General features: G+C 41.8%; 1 protein-coding gene across 2 annotated transcripts in view; it reads right to left on the bottom strand.

The window, feature by feature from the left end:
* METTL14 (methyltransferase like 14) overlaps positions 1–17,144 on the bottom strand; it is a 43,350-nt gene continuing 26,206 nt past the window's right edge. For both annotated transcript variants that reach the window (XM_030946963.1, XM_030946962.1), the window contains 10 exons: positions 17,030–17,118; positions 15,756–15,843; positions 11,595–11,675; positions 11,135–11,222; positions 8,574–8,664; positions 6,949–7,090; positions 5,561–5,653; positions 4,688–4,804; positions 2,273–2,483; positions 1–1,504 (listed from right to left, as the gene is read on the bottom strand). In XM_030946963.1, the coding sequence (XP_030802823.1) occupies positions 1,191–1,504; positions 2,273–2,483; positions 4,688–4,804; positions 5,561–5,653; positions 6,949–7,090; positions 8,574–8,664; positions 11,135–11,222; positions 11,595–11,675; positions 15,756–15,843; positions 17,030–17,118 (1,314 nt within the window). In that variant the 3' untranslated portion in view covers positions 1–1,190. The remainder of the gene's footprint in view (positions 1,505–2,272; positions 2,484–4,687; positions 4,805–5,560; positions 5,654–6,948; positions 7,091–8,573; positions 8,665–11,134; positions 11,223–11,594; positions 11,676–15,755; positions 15,844–17,029; positions 17,119–17,144) is intronic.

Below are 17,144 nucleotides of genomic sequence, written 5' to 3'. Positions count from 1 at the left end.
TTTGATAAACATGTTTAATAATCCACTACTTTACAGGACAGTCATTTAAAAGCTGGGCTTTGGGAGAAACATTCAGACTTAAATGCCAGTTTTCCAAAACCCTCACCTAAGACATTGAGACATCAAAAGCCAGGTTTGATCAGCCTACCAAGAACTGCACAAGAAGCTCAGAGATGTGGTTTTGCTAAAAATGAACATTGTACCTAGGGAAGGGGGTCACTTTCTTTCCACACTGCACTGGATCGGCAACAGCCATTCTCAAATGTGTGCAACACTCGCAGGGAAAGGCAGCACTCAGTTCCCTCAGTGTTCCCTGTTTCAGGAATCACACACTCACATCACCTCCCGGGTGCAATCCTCCCTCCAGCAAGGTCTCTGGGACCACTCTGCAGTGAGTGACACTGCTCTCCCTCCCAAGGGACAAGGTGTTACAGACACACACTGGGGGAAAATCCCCACTCAAGGAGCAGCCCAGACCTGTGCACAACTTCTGGGCTGCACATAAATGCACTACTCGGTGCTTTCCAGGAAGGACAACACATGGCTGCACAGAATTACCACTGTCCCCACTATTGACACGATACGTGAGTGCGTATACACCACAAATTAAAAATTAACCTTTTCCTATTCCCAGGAATAATTTGGGAAGTTCAAACCAAATAAGAAAAAATAGAATTCTATTTATTTCATTTGCTCCTTGGTTTCAGAGAAGTTAAAATAGGTGTCAATACAGACACAGCACTTTTTCTTCCATAGGACAGCAAGTCTGCCGTGGCCATGCAATTCAGAACTGCATCTCATGGCCACTTCATTATATTAATGCAAGTCAATCCAAACCCAAACCTCCGATGGAGGAGGAATCCATGTTTTGGAGAAAATGAAGCTGAAAAAGAAGTCTCCAGCTTGCAAGGTTCCTAAGTGGAGAGCAAGGGGGTAATTTCCATCCTACCCGTGGTGTGAAGGGCTGGTGCTCTCTGCTCTGAGCTCAGTGCTGCCCGTGCAGGACATGGCCAGGTGAGGGGCTGAGACTGCAAGGCCGACTGTCTGGAACGGTGTGCACCATAAACAATTGTAAAAGTCATCTAGCTTGAGTCCCCAGAGGAAGGGGGAAGTTTTTCACTGTAGGGAAAACAAGACTACAGGAAAGATTCCCAGTCAAGGCGTAGGCAGGGGAAGCAGCCGTCACCTCCTCAGCGGGTGGGGAAGCCCCCTCGATGGGTCCCTCCACGGCCCCCTCTGAAGCCTCCCCGCTCACCACGGAAGTTGGTTCTGTTCCTCTCCCTGCCCCTTTCTCCCCGTCCTGCCGAAGTCCCTCCTCTTCCTCCTCCCCTGGGAGCACCCCCACCCCGGTCGGACTTGGATTTGGGCGGCGGGGACTTGGGCCGCAGCCTCTCGATCTCCTCGGTGCAGCCGGTCAGGTGGGAATTGGGAGCCGTGAAATACGAGGAGTACGTTTCTGCGTTGAAGTTGCTGTTTGTGAGGGTGGGTCCCACTGTCAGCCAACCTCGGGAACAAAACCACAGTGAGCAGAAGCAACAACAAACTTCACTGAACAGAATGAAAAGTCACCTCTAGAGCTGCTGCAAAGTTAAGATTCATCTGGGTATTTTTAAGGGCTTGTTTTCCTTCTATTTTTTTAAATTTTTTATTACTCATGGCTGTGGCAACATTCACACTGTGCTTTCACAAACCCCTAACCCTTCTTCTTACTTGTCCTTACACCACAACAGTGCTTTTAAAAAAGACACTGAAGTTCTACCAGAGTAACCTGATTGTGAGACACTGACATACAGAATCACCTAGCAGCAGCACTGAAGGAATACCTGGACAATGTGTCCTGATCCATGTATTTCTTGCATTTTGCATCATGTCAGATGCAGCAGCCACTGTGAGATACTGCCACTTCAGACACAGGCAAGAGCACTAAGCTCATAGGGGCTGAAAATCAGTTGGAAAAATAAATCACTTGTCTGAGAAGCATAAACATAGGGGAGAAAAGAAATCTTAACTGGATTTTGTTATGCTCGCTGATGCATTGAACACACGGATAGGCAAAAATATTGGTCAACAAAAATCTCTCTTCTGGAAAAATTACAGAAATGAGAGTTCCCATAAACTTTCTAAACAACGGTTCTGTGACTGACAGATCTTCACATACACCAAAAAACTATGTCCTTCAGATCTGCTGTCTGTCCTGTGACATACATCAGGAAACCTCTTTAGGACCCTGCAATGAATTTTACTTTTTGGTCAAAACCAACACAGCAGTTACCTGGTCGAATAGTGCTGTCTCTCCCAAAGAGGTGAAGCCGCCGTCGCCCGAGGCAGAAATGCTCAATAATGTGAAAAATCTCCACAGGTTTCTCTATGTTGCCGATTTCAGGCTCCTCAGTGATGATGAGGTCGATGTCAACGTTGGCGTGGATGAAGTCTCCGTCGGTGCTGCGGCGCACGGTGCCCTTGATGCCCATGAGGCAGTGCTCCTGCAGACACACAGAGCTGTCACCTGTCACACCTACTGCTGTGCCAGGTGAGCACAAGGGGCAGCAAGGACAGTTCTGAGCACATTACACTCTTACAGGAGAGAAAAGTCTGAAGCAAGAACTAGAGCAGAAAAGCTGGAGCCACGAGAGGAGCCAGCTGAGAACAAAGCAGAGCAGTACTTTAAGCAGAAGCTTGATGAACTCCACTATGAGGTGGTAAAACTCCAATCAAGGCTGAAGTCAGCTACGTGGACTTCTTCAATTACAGAACTTTAGGCTGGAATGTCTGAGAAGTCTTCACAAAGCAAAAGAGAGAAACGTGATGGCAAGAGCAAGGAATGGTTATTAATTGTGATTAATACCTGTCTTAGCATTCTGATCCTAACTTTATTCATATAATAACTTGAAAAGCTTTCAGTCATGAAACAGGCAGTGGAAATAATATGTACTTTTCACACTGTACCTCTGTTAATAAAGGGGCCCTCAGACTCCTTTCTAGAAGATATTACTGCGTAAAACCCCACAACCACTATCACACTCTCAGGCAGCTCATCAGCATTAGAAATGCTCTTGAGCTGTAACATGCATCATTTTCCTTCCTTCTACAACACTGCAGACCAATCTGAATGAGTGATACGTGGCACCCATGAATGAGGGTTGCTCCAGGATGAAAAGAGGCTCCTACATACTCATTTCAGAGCTCTGTTTCTGGAAATATCAATCTTGGATGAGCGATGCTCCCCAGGATCAAATGCTCTGACTCACTACGCGTCACCAGATGGCTCAGGAAACAGTTGCAGACAAGAGAATATAATCATTCCTGAATTTTGGAAAGGGTTTGCAGAGTGAGTGGGTAAACATGAAAGGCACAACAACAGACCTGTCAAATCTGTGCAGATGGTATTGCACTCATGCAACACGGGTTTGGACCCAGAATTTACCTAAGGGAAAGGCAGAAGACTGCTAGACTGCTAAGCAAATCACCCACCAAGCCAAGACTCCTCAGTCTAGTCCTTAGGAGAACTATCCCCAACCTTTTACTTCCATACCACAGGGTATGTAACTCACAACTCACTGGGATTCTCTGACAGGTGGCACAGCACCGAGCATCCTGGAGAGATGCCTCAGCCAAACACAAGAGAACACATTTGCTGCTCTAAGCACTGGCAAACACAGCTTGCAACAGTGTTTGTTTAGTCAGAGCAAACTCACTCCATTTTCAGTGTTTATCACAAACAGTGACCTCAGCTGAACTCTCGCTTGATAAACAGGAATTCCCCCATACCAGAAACTATTTTTCTGTGCTAAACAAAGACATAAAGTCCCCTCAAATCCTCCTGTGTTAGTTTAGCCTTGCCCTCATGAGCAAACTGCACATATTTGCAATACCATATGCAATAAACATACAGTATTTATACTTTTAAATATTTATAACTAATACAACACACTTTCAAACAAACTTCAGATTAATGTAAATGCACATCAAAGAAAGATTCCAGATATCCTAAAGGGAAGTTTATACTCCTAACAATGGCCAATTTGAGACAGACTTGAGGATGTTTAATGCTAATGAATGATTAATGAATGAGGAAGGAGCCCTGAGGTTCACTGACAACTTGAAATTAATAAATTGCCAATCAGCTCTCTGTACTCAGTAGAACTTCCAGTTACACTCACATATACCCAAACGAATTATTTATGAGTCCCATTAACATTTCTCTAAGTTTCTGATCAACAGACATTTGAGTCACAAACCAGAACACTTTTTTTTCTCTGCACCTCCTTCAATACACATCCTCCACAAATCATTTTAAATCAAAAGTTTGGTTTAAACCAAGCTGACCCATTCTGCCACTTGTGCTATACAATCACCTCCAGAAGGCAGGAGATGCTCTGGTTCCCCCAGGCTTCTCTCTGGTCCAAACTCTGGGTGCACACTTTGTGTGCATTTAGAACCAATAGCCGATCTTCTATAGTTATTTTTTATTAATAGGTTCTGTTAAAATCTACAGATTTAAAAGACTTCTTTTGACATTGACTTTAGTCAGATTCTATTGCTAAGTTTAGTTCCATAAAATGTACTTTGCAGAACAGAACTTGGAAGTCCTCCTGTTGGCTTTCTCACAAGCCCGTCACCAACACTGGCTATGTCATCAGCACAGATACAGAATGGAAACAGAGGAGGAATGGAGCCAATCCTTTACCTTGGTTCTTTGGAAGACAGCCTTGGGGTCTAGAGTCTTGGTCTTGCCAGGGTTGTTCTTATTTGTTTTAATCCAGCAAATGTCTTCACATCTTCTGTAACCCCATTTGCGCAGACACTAAATGTTATAAACAAATAAACCAGTTCACACTACATAAAAACACCAAGTGACCTGAACTGAACACTCACTTAGGCCCTTGACTTCTCTTATTCAAGGACTGTCCAGCTACTACAAACCTGTCTATGACCAAACCCAGTCTATCTGGCCAACTTCAGACTGAAACCAGCCAAAGCAAAGAGATCAGTAATCACAGGCTGCCCTTAAACAGGTGTCTGTCAATTGTTTTCATGGAAAGCACTGCTTGAACTCAATACTGCAGGAGCCAATTGGGAATTGGTTTGCTTGAAAATACTGCTTGAACTAAGCACTGCAGGAGTCAATTGGGAATTTTTAGTGCAGCATCCCCAACACCAGCAGTGTTTCCCTGGCATGCAGAAAGATGACAGTTGTATCTCAATTTATGAAACAGTAGGACCTTTCTTCTAGCACGAACAGCATGCCAGTTTTCTGGCAGATAACTACTGTTAACAGAGACTTCTGTTAAAAAATTGTAACTTGGAACCTGCTCCTCTGTCACCACACATACATCCAAACCACAACCCCAAGGAATTATGCTTCCTCACATAGTCAGTGACTTAGCTGGACATTTACAGTATCGAAACAGTTAATGCCATTTAAAATCACGTATCCTCTAACACAGTAACAAAACATCACTCAGTAGTTAGGGCTGAGAATTCTATACAGGGAAAAGTCAAAGATAAAAATAAACTCTTAAGCCTGTCCCTGATAAATTGAATTAAAACAACATCTTACCACTCGGCCGAGATCCAGACCCTCGCCCGAGCCGCACCACAGAAACACAAATGACCTTGGGGCTGCAATTTCTTCTATTTCCAATTTCATGATCTAGTAACAGTAAGTGCAATAAAACCATTTCTGAATTAAATACAAATCACCAGTTGCATCAGGAAGAATACTAAGTCTTGAGGCATTGTCACAGAAACCATCAGGAAGCACAGCTGGGGGCCGCCCAAGGGAAGCAGGGAACTAATTCCTTGTTTTGCTTTGCTTGTGTGCTTGGCTTTTGCATTCTCATTAAACTGTCTTTGGTTCAAGATTTGAGTTTTCCAGCTTTTACCATTCCAATTCTCCCCCTGATCCCACTGGTGGGGGAGTGAGTGAGTGGCTACCCAGGGCTGGGCTGCTGGCTGGGATGAAACCATCACAAACAGAAATTCTACCTGTATCAGAAATTCTAGACTTAAAAGGTCAACACAATCCACATGGTCTCCTCCTCCTCAAATCTCTGCTTTGTTTTATCATTCCACTGGCAGCAAAAATGTTTAATACAGAAGCAACAGTACTCTATTTCTTTTCCTCTCTGCAAGTACTCACACGAAGGTCGTGAAGACATTCTAAAAATCTCAGCTTAATTCCTATCACTAAATAGGAAAGGCATTCTCTCAATTTTCACTTTCAGGAAAAGCAGCCAGAATTTATGAGAACAATGGCAAATGAGTAACATTCAAGATGAAATAACTTTGGATGCAAAGCATCTGTTAGTCATCACAAATTGAAAGGATTCATCTCTAACTTGCTAACCCATCAAATCAAGCTTCATTCAATGCAATTCCAAATAAAAATAATGCAGGAGGGGCCATCCTAGGAGGACGTAACTCCACACTAGGAAGATGAGTCCTGCCTCCCACACTCTAGTTTTTCTGTTAGGGTGGAATGTTTTTTCCCTGGGTAGCACTGGCAGGCATAATTTTTGAATAAATACAAGAGAAAGACTTCCACAAGTGAGGTTTACCTATTTTGTTAAGTTTCTAGGGATTATTACTAGTTTGACCATCAAAATTTCCTACCCAATCAATACTTGGAGAATGGAGGAATGTCAGTAAAGCAAACGAACCTGCACTTTTTACTAGAAGACCAGCATATTAAAAAACATGCCTTAATAATCTCAAGAATTTCAAGAAGCACGGGAATCTTTTCAATGGACATTCAGTATTTCAACAGCCAAAAATCAAAGAGAAAGCTCAGTGAAGGTAAGGGCAGAGAGAAAATCCACTATTACTAGGCTCAAGTTTTCAGCCAGGCTCAGAGAGAACAAAAAGTTGTATTTACTAAACTAAACCCTGAAATTATTTGCTTAAACAAATCTATGAAATGTTCTTCACAGCAAAACAGGTACTTACGTCATCCCAGGTCCAGCATTTTTCATTGGCAGTGATGCCAGTCTCTCGGTAATATTCTTCCAATGGTGGCTCCAGGAGAATCACATCAAATTTGGACTTCAGTTCCCTAATATCAAAGGCTTCCAAGTCTGCTTGCAAATACCTGTTTAAACAGATGATGCCAGACTGCATCAGACAAGGTGCAACAGTGGACTACACTCCACACAGCACTTCTGTGCAGCCAGTTAAGAGCAGGGTCTCCTGGGTGGGTTGTACATCTCAAATGCTCTAAATCCAGAGGAGATCCATTACACATCCTCACTTAATCATGGCTGGGTGCTATTGCATTGTCGTTTTTAAGTAGTCTTAATAAACAGTTTTTAAGCTTCTAACTTAGCAAGCAGGAAAGAGATGTCCACACAGACTGTACAACAATACCTAGTGCAGACTCACTGCACTTTCTGTACACCTGTGGACTATAATAGTAGGAAACATAAACATTTCAGAAGCAAACACTCACTGCCTGGCTAACTGGGAAAGTGGCGTATTTTTAGAATTATTCCAAAGACTCTAAATACTGGAAACATTGTTACTTTTTATATAGTATACGTGTATTTCTCTATTCCTGTACCCTCCCCTCAGCTATTGATTCCATTAAATACATGCTCACACACACTCTTATGACTCTCCTTCACACCTGCACACCACTCACTGCTCTACCACTATGAAAAAATTACACTGCCCTCCCCAAATTCCTTTAATTTTAGTAAAGCTGATCAATAGACCACCACCTTCCCCTTCCCAAACAGCGTGTGGAAAAGATGCCATATGTACTTGGCGCTGTCGGAAGGCAGCATTTGATTACTGCTTTTCCTACTTTTGTACTTTATGACCAAAATACATGCCTAGCTTAAAAGAGCAGGTTGAGTTTACAGTTTGCACTCAGTTGTTCAAACAACTATTTCATAGGGTTTTATGTGACTATCATTAAATAATGTGGATTTTTGTGGTACAGATCAAGACTACTGCATGTGATAAGCATAAGCTTAAGTTGTTAAGTTCAGAGAGGTCTGAATCCCTGGAGTAACATGCTGCACACTGGGGCTGTGTCTGACATTTAGCAAAAACAAGGACAAATGACTTTCAGTCAGCCTAAACATTTTTGTCCTCAACTCCAAAATAGCAGGTGATTGATGGACACTGAGATAATAGCTGAACACTATACAAAACCAGCTGCTACAAGAAAAGCTAAGGTTATATTGAGGCAATTTTTTTTAAAGCTCTTGTTATCATAAACCACATGATAACGTGAGATTCACCATCACATGATATTCTCTTAGTTCCCAAATTAAAGCCTTCAGCCAAATCAGTTGACAATTTGGCCTTAAAAAATCAAAGCTTTAGAGACTATAAATAATCACACACTGGAAAGAAAATCTGGTTTATACACAGTATTAAACATCTAGATTAAACTAACAACACCAGAGTGATCTTATTCTTCTATGCTTCAATTGATTCATTTGTATACACAAACAGAAAGAGAAAATGTAAATTCTAAGCAGGTGCTGAAGATAGAGATTTGCAAAGCAGACAGCTAACTTCAAACAGGTCTGGAGAAGAAAGGCATTTTCCACAAGAACACTTACATGGGAGGAGTGTTAGATTTAGATATCAGCTCATCCTTCAATCTGATGAGCTCTCTAAGTTTTGGATATTCTTCAAACCTATCTGCTAAGCCTAAGAAGAAGAAAACATGAAGTTAACAACTACTTAACAGAGTAAATCTCTATCAATTAAGCATTGTCCAGTATTCTAAATAGGTCCAAATGTTAATACTTAGCCTCATTTTAATTTTTGTTAGAACAAAACAAACCCTTTAAAGCAGTTTTCGTGCAGTACTTGACAAAAGCCTCCTGCCCTCACCCAGCCAATGAGGGCTGTTACTGATGCAGTGTCTATGCTCTGATCTTCTCTAGAACACTACAGTTGATCAGGAATTCACAACTCCCGTTACCAGAAGGAACAACCTTTCATTCAAACTGGAAGTGCCAGGATGATGACAGAAACTATTTTGGTTTTCCCCCATCTCTAAATTTCTATTAAGATCTAATTAATATTAATTCACAGCATAGTCTGTGTAATCTTTGACAGTGTAATCTTTGGACCGTTTCCAAAGTGGCACCTGGGGTGTGCCAGGTTCCCTGAGGCAACCCTCACACTGAGATTTGGTGCTGTGTTGGCAGTCATGAAGATCTGAACACATGCTCCTACATTTAGCTTTATGATGTCAATTTTCCAACCTTTCGTGTGCACAGAATGCAAAGGAGAGAACCCTCATTAGATCTTTTGCAGAAAACGTTGTAAAAAGGAAAATATTCTTTGAAGTATATTTCATTCTCACTTAGAGACAATGGGTTTGCTACTGCCAGCAGCAGGTTCAGCATAGACCAACAGGGTGCCATTCCTGCTTCCCAAGCAGTATCACTTCAGCTTAAGTAGGAGTGATTGAAAAGGCTTCGGCTTCATGTTCATTTAAAAGTACAACTGGAATGGTACTAATAAATTGGAGAGGAAGAACTTCACCCAGACCCACGAACCCTTCATCTCTCTCGTTATTTTAATTCAAACTTCTTAAGTCCCAATCCTAGGAACGCAATGATAAAAGTGAAGTTCTCAGTACCTAACCTTTATTATTTCTTGCCACTTGTGCATGGAACACCCAAAAGTTATTTTCATCCTTTTTTCTGCATATGTAACAGCTTAAAGCTACTGCTGTGCTCTCCCAATTTCCACTACTGCGCTGCTTCCAACCATTGTCCAATAGCCCTGGGCAACAGCAGCTAAGCAACAGACACAAAACAATTTTCAATCAAAAACCCTCAAACTAACCAAACGCAGACCCACAGGTCTCCCACTTTTCCAACAGCAACATCAAAAAGATACAGCTGAGTGTTCTCTTAAAACCGCTTGTTTCTCGTTGGGCTACATGCACTAACACGCAGCACCTCAGCAGAGTTGTGATCATGATGTGGAAAACGTGTGCTCACCAATGTATAGCTTGACACAGCTCAGCCCTGTGCTCTGTGTTCATCTCCACACCAACACCTACCTGTTTTTCCTCTCCCTTCCCTGTTCATCTCCACACCAACATCACCTGTTTGTCCTCTCCCTTCCCTGTTCATCTCCACACCAAGACTGCCTGTTTGTCCTGTCCCTTCCCTGTTCATCTCCACACCAACACCTGCCTGTTTGTCCTGTCCCTTCTCCATCCGTTACACAGCAGTCATGGCACACAACAGGGGCTGCTGTTTCTCCATTTCCAAGAAGAGTGCAGAACTGCCTCAAGTACATAACTGTGAAGGCCAAGGGCTTTTGGCATAAAGATCCAATTGAGTCAAAACAGCCCAGATGTGTTTCACAGAACCATTCACAAAACAGAGAAGACTAAACTAAAAGCCTCTGGAGGCAAATCAAACCTCTTTGGGCTGCCATTTAAAAACACAACCCTCTTGCCTTGGCAATCTTACACTTGATAAAATATAGAGAACTGTTGCATAAAACTGCAGAGGGAGATGTTCTGCTCCTTTTAAAAACCAAATGCCAGGTACCTATTCTGGGAAACAGGACCAAACCATGCCTTAGTTTTAACAAGTTTAAGTTCAGGCCCAGTGCAGCATCATTTCAGTAGTAAGTTATGTCTGGATACATGTAAACTTGAAAAGCAATGTCCTCTACACCTGGGCATGCTAATGAGCTGTCAGCAGTTACCTAACTTAGCTGAGAAACATTAGCCATACTGCTTCCTGACTTAAATGTCATTATTTCCCATACTTTACATGCTTAAGAGGCAATACAGCCCAGTATACAGCTGAACTGTAAACCTCCGGGGGTTTCAAGATCTCCAATTAAACTCATCTACTTTCTGGAATCAAAATAGCTTAGGTTGGAAAAAAAATCTTCCTGGTGAAATACTTCAAGTAAAACTAAAGGTAAGAACAGCCTTGGCAATAACGACCTCCTAAGAAACTGAAAATAAAACCATTCATGTAGATGCCTATACTGATAGTATGCACACTGAGACAAAAAACTAGGAAGAGTTTGTGTATCTACACTTCTCAGAAACTGTAAGGAATTACAAAAGGGGAGGAAAAAGAAGTGCTGTTGAATCAAATGAATCATCTTCAAACAGTTCCTGGCTGAGACATACCAACATCTCTGATGAAGTTCTGGGGTCTGTGTCCTGTATCCACAAAGTGCTGGCAGTAATCGTTGTGTGGATTTAAGCTCTGAGTGCCCTGGAGAATAGGAAGAAGTTCAGTGAGAGCAACAGGAGATAAGTGGATGTGCACAGACACATTGTACATGTTAGTCTGATAAATGAGAAAGGAGCAGATTATCTTTTCAACATGCCCTTATAATTTCCCCTGGTCAAGACCATCCTTTTAGTTGCAACCCAGGCCCACCATTCCTGCAGCCCATTGTGAGGTGCCTCAGAATAATGCTAACACCAGTTATAGTCAGAACTGTCACAGGCAACTTCTGTACCTGTGAGTTCCAAGCCACTACTTCAGCCTTTAAAGCTGTATTTCAGATCCCATCCGTTGCAGAAACAGTTTAAGACAACTAAACCAGCTTTGACTACACTTCCAATTGCAAAAGCAGCTCACCTTAAGAAAGGTACTGGAATCTTTGTAAATCTCTTCTTCATAGGGCAGGTTTTCTTCATCTTGCTGCAGCTCTACTTCATCCTTGGAAATGAAGCAGGCATTACAAGTATGCACACAAGATCAAGCTATTTCTGTCCTTTGCTTAAGAAGCAGATCATAAGGAGAAGTGGACTGTACAACAGCAGATCCAGCTCCACTGTTCAAGTGGGGAAAAAAAATTACCTATTCCCCAAAAGGTCTGCACCTCTCTCACTAACAAGGAGAGTGTTACTGGGAAAGAAGAAAAAAGTAAAAACCCCTTCAATTGCAGCCCCTGACAGTGCTTTACATTTTTGTCCTACAAAACTTTTATTCTTTGGACTGAAAGTATAGATTTTGTCGATGTTATTCTGCAGCAGAACTTCTGAGCATTTATATCCAGACAGTCAACTCTTATTTCCCAGTCTTAGCAAAGTCTACACTTCGAAGAAACAGCTCATGGTACAAGTCAGTATTGCATCTGGACTGCCCTTAAATATAACTTACTCTTCTATAGCCCCAGAATTTACATTAAAACGATCTAGAAAGACAATAACTGTTCATTCAACAGTTTCTGGGACTCAGAGATCTGTTACACTGACATACTCTGAACATTCAACACAGAACTCAGAGAGAACAGAAACTCAAGAGAGACTCACTTCACATCACTGCCTTCCCACTGATCCTGGATCAACCCAGTATATAAATTTATAGAACACAGAAGTACAACTGAAGAACTACTAAATTGATAACATCTGCCATATTATCACAGCTGTATTTACCCTATGCTACATAAGCTGTCTGAATGCAGAATAAAAAATTAAGTGTTGTCCCTCCCAATTTTGATCCCTCTAAATGTTGAAATCTTCAAGTAAACTTCTGTTATTTCCAAGGTGGAGCTTTGGACTGACTTCCGAAATGCTTGATGGGATAAACAGGTCACAGCTTCCCCTTCCCCATTCAGGTGATGAACTTAGAGAAACACCGTCTTTTTGCTTGTCTAACCAGATAAAAAAAAAGATTACAATCAGAAACAGCAAGAGTGTTTGCAAGGAAAAGAAATGTACAGACAAGCAGCAAAGCAGCAGCAAGTGTTATTCAGGTCAAAAAAAAAGCTGAAAGCTTGAATTTTACTAAAAACTGCTTATGCCATCCTAAGTTACACCTGTTTCCCTCTTTCATCTCTCTCTAAATCTTGTCCTTTTGATGATAAGTACCCGTTAGATACCCGAGTGATCCCAGCTCTCTTTTATGCCTTTGTAAGCAGTTTAAAAAGAGTCTTGTGACCACAAACAAAAGCCCACACCACCAACTTTCAGAGGGAAAGGACACAGTCACAGCAGAGACAGAATGACACCCGCAGTAACACAAGATACTAGGTTCTTGTACATTAATTATCTGTGTTTTCCAAAGCATCTGCTATAGAGCTGCTGAGTTAGGGAGACAGGAGCGCCCCACAATATTCAAACATAGCTTGTTTCAAATGACTGGAGATATATGGAACCATGATTCAACCAAGTAAGCTTTCTTCAGCCTCCACAACAATGGCATGGAAGCATCCCAAGCCTGCAGGCCTCTGCTTACACCAACCAAGTAGAACGGGGCAGTCTCAAATTAGGCTGGCTGACAGCAAAACAGAACCACAAGTGGTTTTGTACTCCACACACCAGACACTCAGACAGGTTCAAACAATGGAGCCAAATCACCTGGGGAAGGCAGCAGGTGGAGCAGCACTCACAGCTCCCAGAAGGGCCTCACAGTGGCAGCAGACTCTAATCCCAAATACACACCAGGGAGCTCAGCTAACCCTGGGACAACTGTTACAATTCCACAAGAAAGGAGTATTTTAGGAGCTCTCCAAAACCACAACTGAACTTTCTGACTTTAAATATCCATGATTCCTTTTTCCAATAGGGCATCTCTTCCCTATCACCCATCTCCCAAGGCTGGCAAGGCAGAGCCAGTCTCCAAGACCAGAGTCAAGCTGCCAGACTGGAGTCAGTGCTGCCCTTTGCTCTCACATCAGCTCGAGTCTTAAGAAGAATCACCACTATAAATTCACACTTATTCTATGAAAAAGCCAAAACCAGACACACAGAAATTAAAAAACCCACCAAAATTAAAACACATTGCTTTTTTGTTTTTTTTTTTTGCATCAGATGTTCCTACATGGCTGAGAAAAGTAAAATACTTCACCTTTTATCTTAGAAACTGCTCTCACACAGGTTTGAGGGTACACTCACTTCCACCAAATGTGAAGCCAGGGCACAAAAAGTTTAAATAATTTCAGAAGACTTTCCTGATCCCATCACATAGAACCCAACACTGCAAGTCAGGGGTATAGACACAAGTCCCTTCACATCAGAAATACCTCTGATTTTCCAAACAAAACTGGCAAACTTACAAAACTTGTCCACAACAGTTCTAGTTAAGTCTATTACTGCTTTTGTCTAAGTTGCATTAAACACAATACAATAGGGCTTGACACCTTAAGGATGCAGATTTTTGTAAGAGTTCATATTAGAAGACTAAATTTAAGTAGGCTCAGAGAGCTCAGGAAAATGCAGATGGAATTTTACTGTTCTTATCTCCTTGCCAATAGAGAATTAGCAATGCCTGCAGGAAACAGCTGATGACTCCACAATAGATGTTCTACTCTGGGGTTTCAAGTTTCTTAAGTCTGTTCATCTGCTCAACTGAATTTTGTCTCAGCTATTGTTATTAAAATATTCTTCCATTTCAACGATATAGAAAAAGTCTGGCCACTTGCAAGTAGTTACAGCTCACCTCAGGGTAAGTCTTCTCCACAATGATTAAGAAAATCTTAATGATAAGATTCATGTACTTTGCCAACCCAAGTAACTTATCCACATATACTTTATAGGTAATAAAAATTTAGTTCTTTACCATGTACTTGGTGAAGAAGTAAAATTAATTGATATTAACTGATCACTAATGCAAGAATAAAAACACTGCTTCTCAAACAGCTGTCTGCATCATGGTGACAATTTCTTTACTAAACAAGATACACAGACTAACACTTATCATGTTAAAAATAATGTCTGCCCCTTCACAGAGAGACTTTCAAAATCAACCATCAAAAACCATTCTGTCATACATTAACTTTTTGGTTTAGTAAGATAAAAGGTAGACACTATCACAGGAAGATCTACAAACCTGTACAGAAATGTAACATGATGAAGGCTTTGTATTAAAAAAATTACTATTTAATCCAAGAGAATAGCAGACACTGAACTATTTCATAAATACACTGACATTGATTTAATTTAACCACAGAAACAAGGTTATTAGGACATGGAAAAAAGGGAGAACATACACTGCAACCAGATCCCAAACCAAATCATAAAGACAGCTGTGTCGTTATCATGCCTTTATTTAAGCTCTTTCTGTCTCTTATCTTGGCCAAAACATCACATGAAGAGAAAGATGTCACATAGCTTTGGGAGGAGCATTTGAAAAGTGAAGGGCATAAGAGTTTGACACTTCAATGACCACGGAGGCATTTTGGTTTGTCTTTTTTAACCTTACTCTTCCTGGACATTTTGGATACTTAAAAGAACATCCTGAACCAAGACTCTTACTTCCAATTCCCTCAGGATCCCTTGTTTCTTCCACTCATCCAGAACTGCATTCCTTGGCACTGCACAGATGGGCCAGGAGACACTCTGAGCCTCCCTTGTCTCATCCCATGGCCTGTGTCTGCTGCTAACAGCACAACTTTTCTTTTGACACAATGCAATTCTAGTCAAGATTCTTTCTGTGTTTCCCCAAGCACACACACACGTATTTTACTGCTTCCTCCCACAGTCAGGTATAGCTCAGTGCTGGTTCCCTGGGCACTGACTCCTAGGCCTGCCTCCTCCTAGGAGCAGCACTAATTAAGCCTCCACACATTGGGGTTTGGTGAGTGCACAGTTCAATGCACACCTGAGGTGAAGAATGTAGCATCTATGTCCTCTCTCTTACACTTCTGCAGTGGAAGGCATCAAGGGAGATGCCACTGTAGAACATACATATTAAAGGATGTATACACATCACATTTATTTCTATATACACATTAATTTTCTAAGTACCTCAGGGACACAACACCAAAGAAAAGTAACTATTTCCTCTTTTTCTTACCTTATATTCTTCAATCTCTTCCTCATCAGCTTCTCCCTCATCTGGATATTTACGTTTTGCATTTGGTGCAGAAGTATCATAAGCAGCCCTATGAAGAGCCAAAAATCCTCATAAGAAATTTTCTGTCTCCAAAGAAAAGTGTTCAGGAATCTTTGATAATATCCCTTGTCTGCATGTTATAAATTTGAAACTATTTCAAAACATCATACATGAAAAGCTATTCCTCTCTCAGTATGAGTTCAGCACAACTTATTAAGAATAGAACCCTTGAAAAGAGTAATTCCCTTGCCTTTCTCATTTTTCTGCTCTCAAAAGTACAGCTTATTTTAACCAATGCAGTATATCTACAGAATTAAACTCATTCCCTTCCATTTCTCATTTTTCTGTTCTAAAAGGTACACCTTGTTTTACCCCAAAGCAGTTTGTTTACAAAATTAAGCCTGTTCAGACAGATGTTGCAAAAGCAGGGGAAAAAACCAAGGAGGAAGACACAACCTGGGAGGGAAGATATCAGGGACATGGCATGGATACTTAAAAAAAAAGTCCTTGCCAAAGTCAAAAGCCATGAAAAGGCCTGTATGCCAACAAGTGCAGGGACATGGACCAAAGCTTGCCAAAATTCCCCTTAAATTTCATTTCACTGTTGAAGGCCGAAACAGAAAAGAAGGACTTATGAACACTCTGGAATGGAGATACCATCAAAGGAAATGAAATTGAAGTGGAAAAAAATATTGGGATATTTAGTGACTACAAGAAAATGGACTGGGATTACATCTGGTGCAGGACCAAAACAGGCCAAAACTAACCTGACAGATGTTGCAAAAGCAGGGGAAAAAATCAAGGAGGAAGACACAACTTGGAGGGGAAGATAAGCAGTAGACTTGATTTGATAAGCAGTAGATGATAAGCAGTAGATGATAAGCACTAGATGCTCTGTCCTAGACATATCTGTAGTTTCATGAGAACTTTCAAACTGAACTGTCCTGAACTGTGCTTAGCAGAAGCACGAAGGCTCAGGGACCCAAGCAGACGGCCCATTCTAAACTCAGATCTCAGTTTTCTTACACAGTAGCTTTTTCACAGCAGAAACAAGTCAGCCTGCATTTCCAACCTGCTCTTAGAAGGGAATAACCAGACCCCACTCGCCTTAGTCGCGGCTCTGATTTGACTAATTACTGAGTTTCCTTTTACCGAGTGCGATCCCATGGCACTTGCCGGGCCTGTTCTCCTATGGAGCCCCCAGTTCCGCACAGCCACCGCCCTCCCATACCGACCTGCAGGTCTCCCTGGTTTCCGCGATCTCCCGCTGCTCATCCTTGCTGTTGAGCACGGCACCGATGCTGTCCGCGTTCTCGGCCCCCAGCTGCACAGCGGCAAACACAAAGTCAC

The sequence above is a fragment of the Camarhynchus parvulus genome, chromosome 4, assembly GCF_901933205.1.
Source record: "Camarhynchus parvulus chromosome 4, STF_HiC, whole genome shotgun sequence".
Lineage (NCBI taxonomy): Eukaryota > Metazoa > Chordata > Aves > Passeriformes > Thraupidae > Camarhynchus > Camarhynchus parvulus.
The sequence above is the reverse complement of the archived record's forward strand: the minus strand, read 5'-3'. Positions and strand labels throughout refer to the sequence as shown.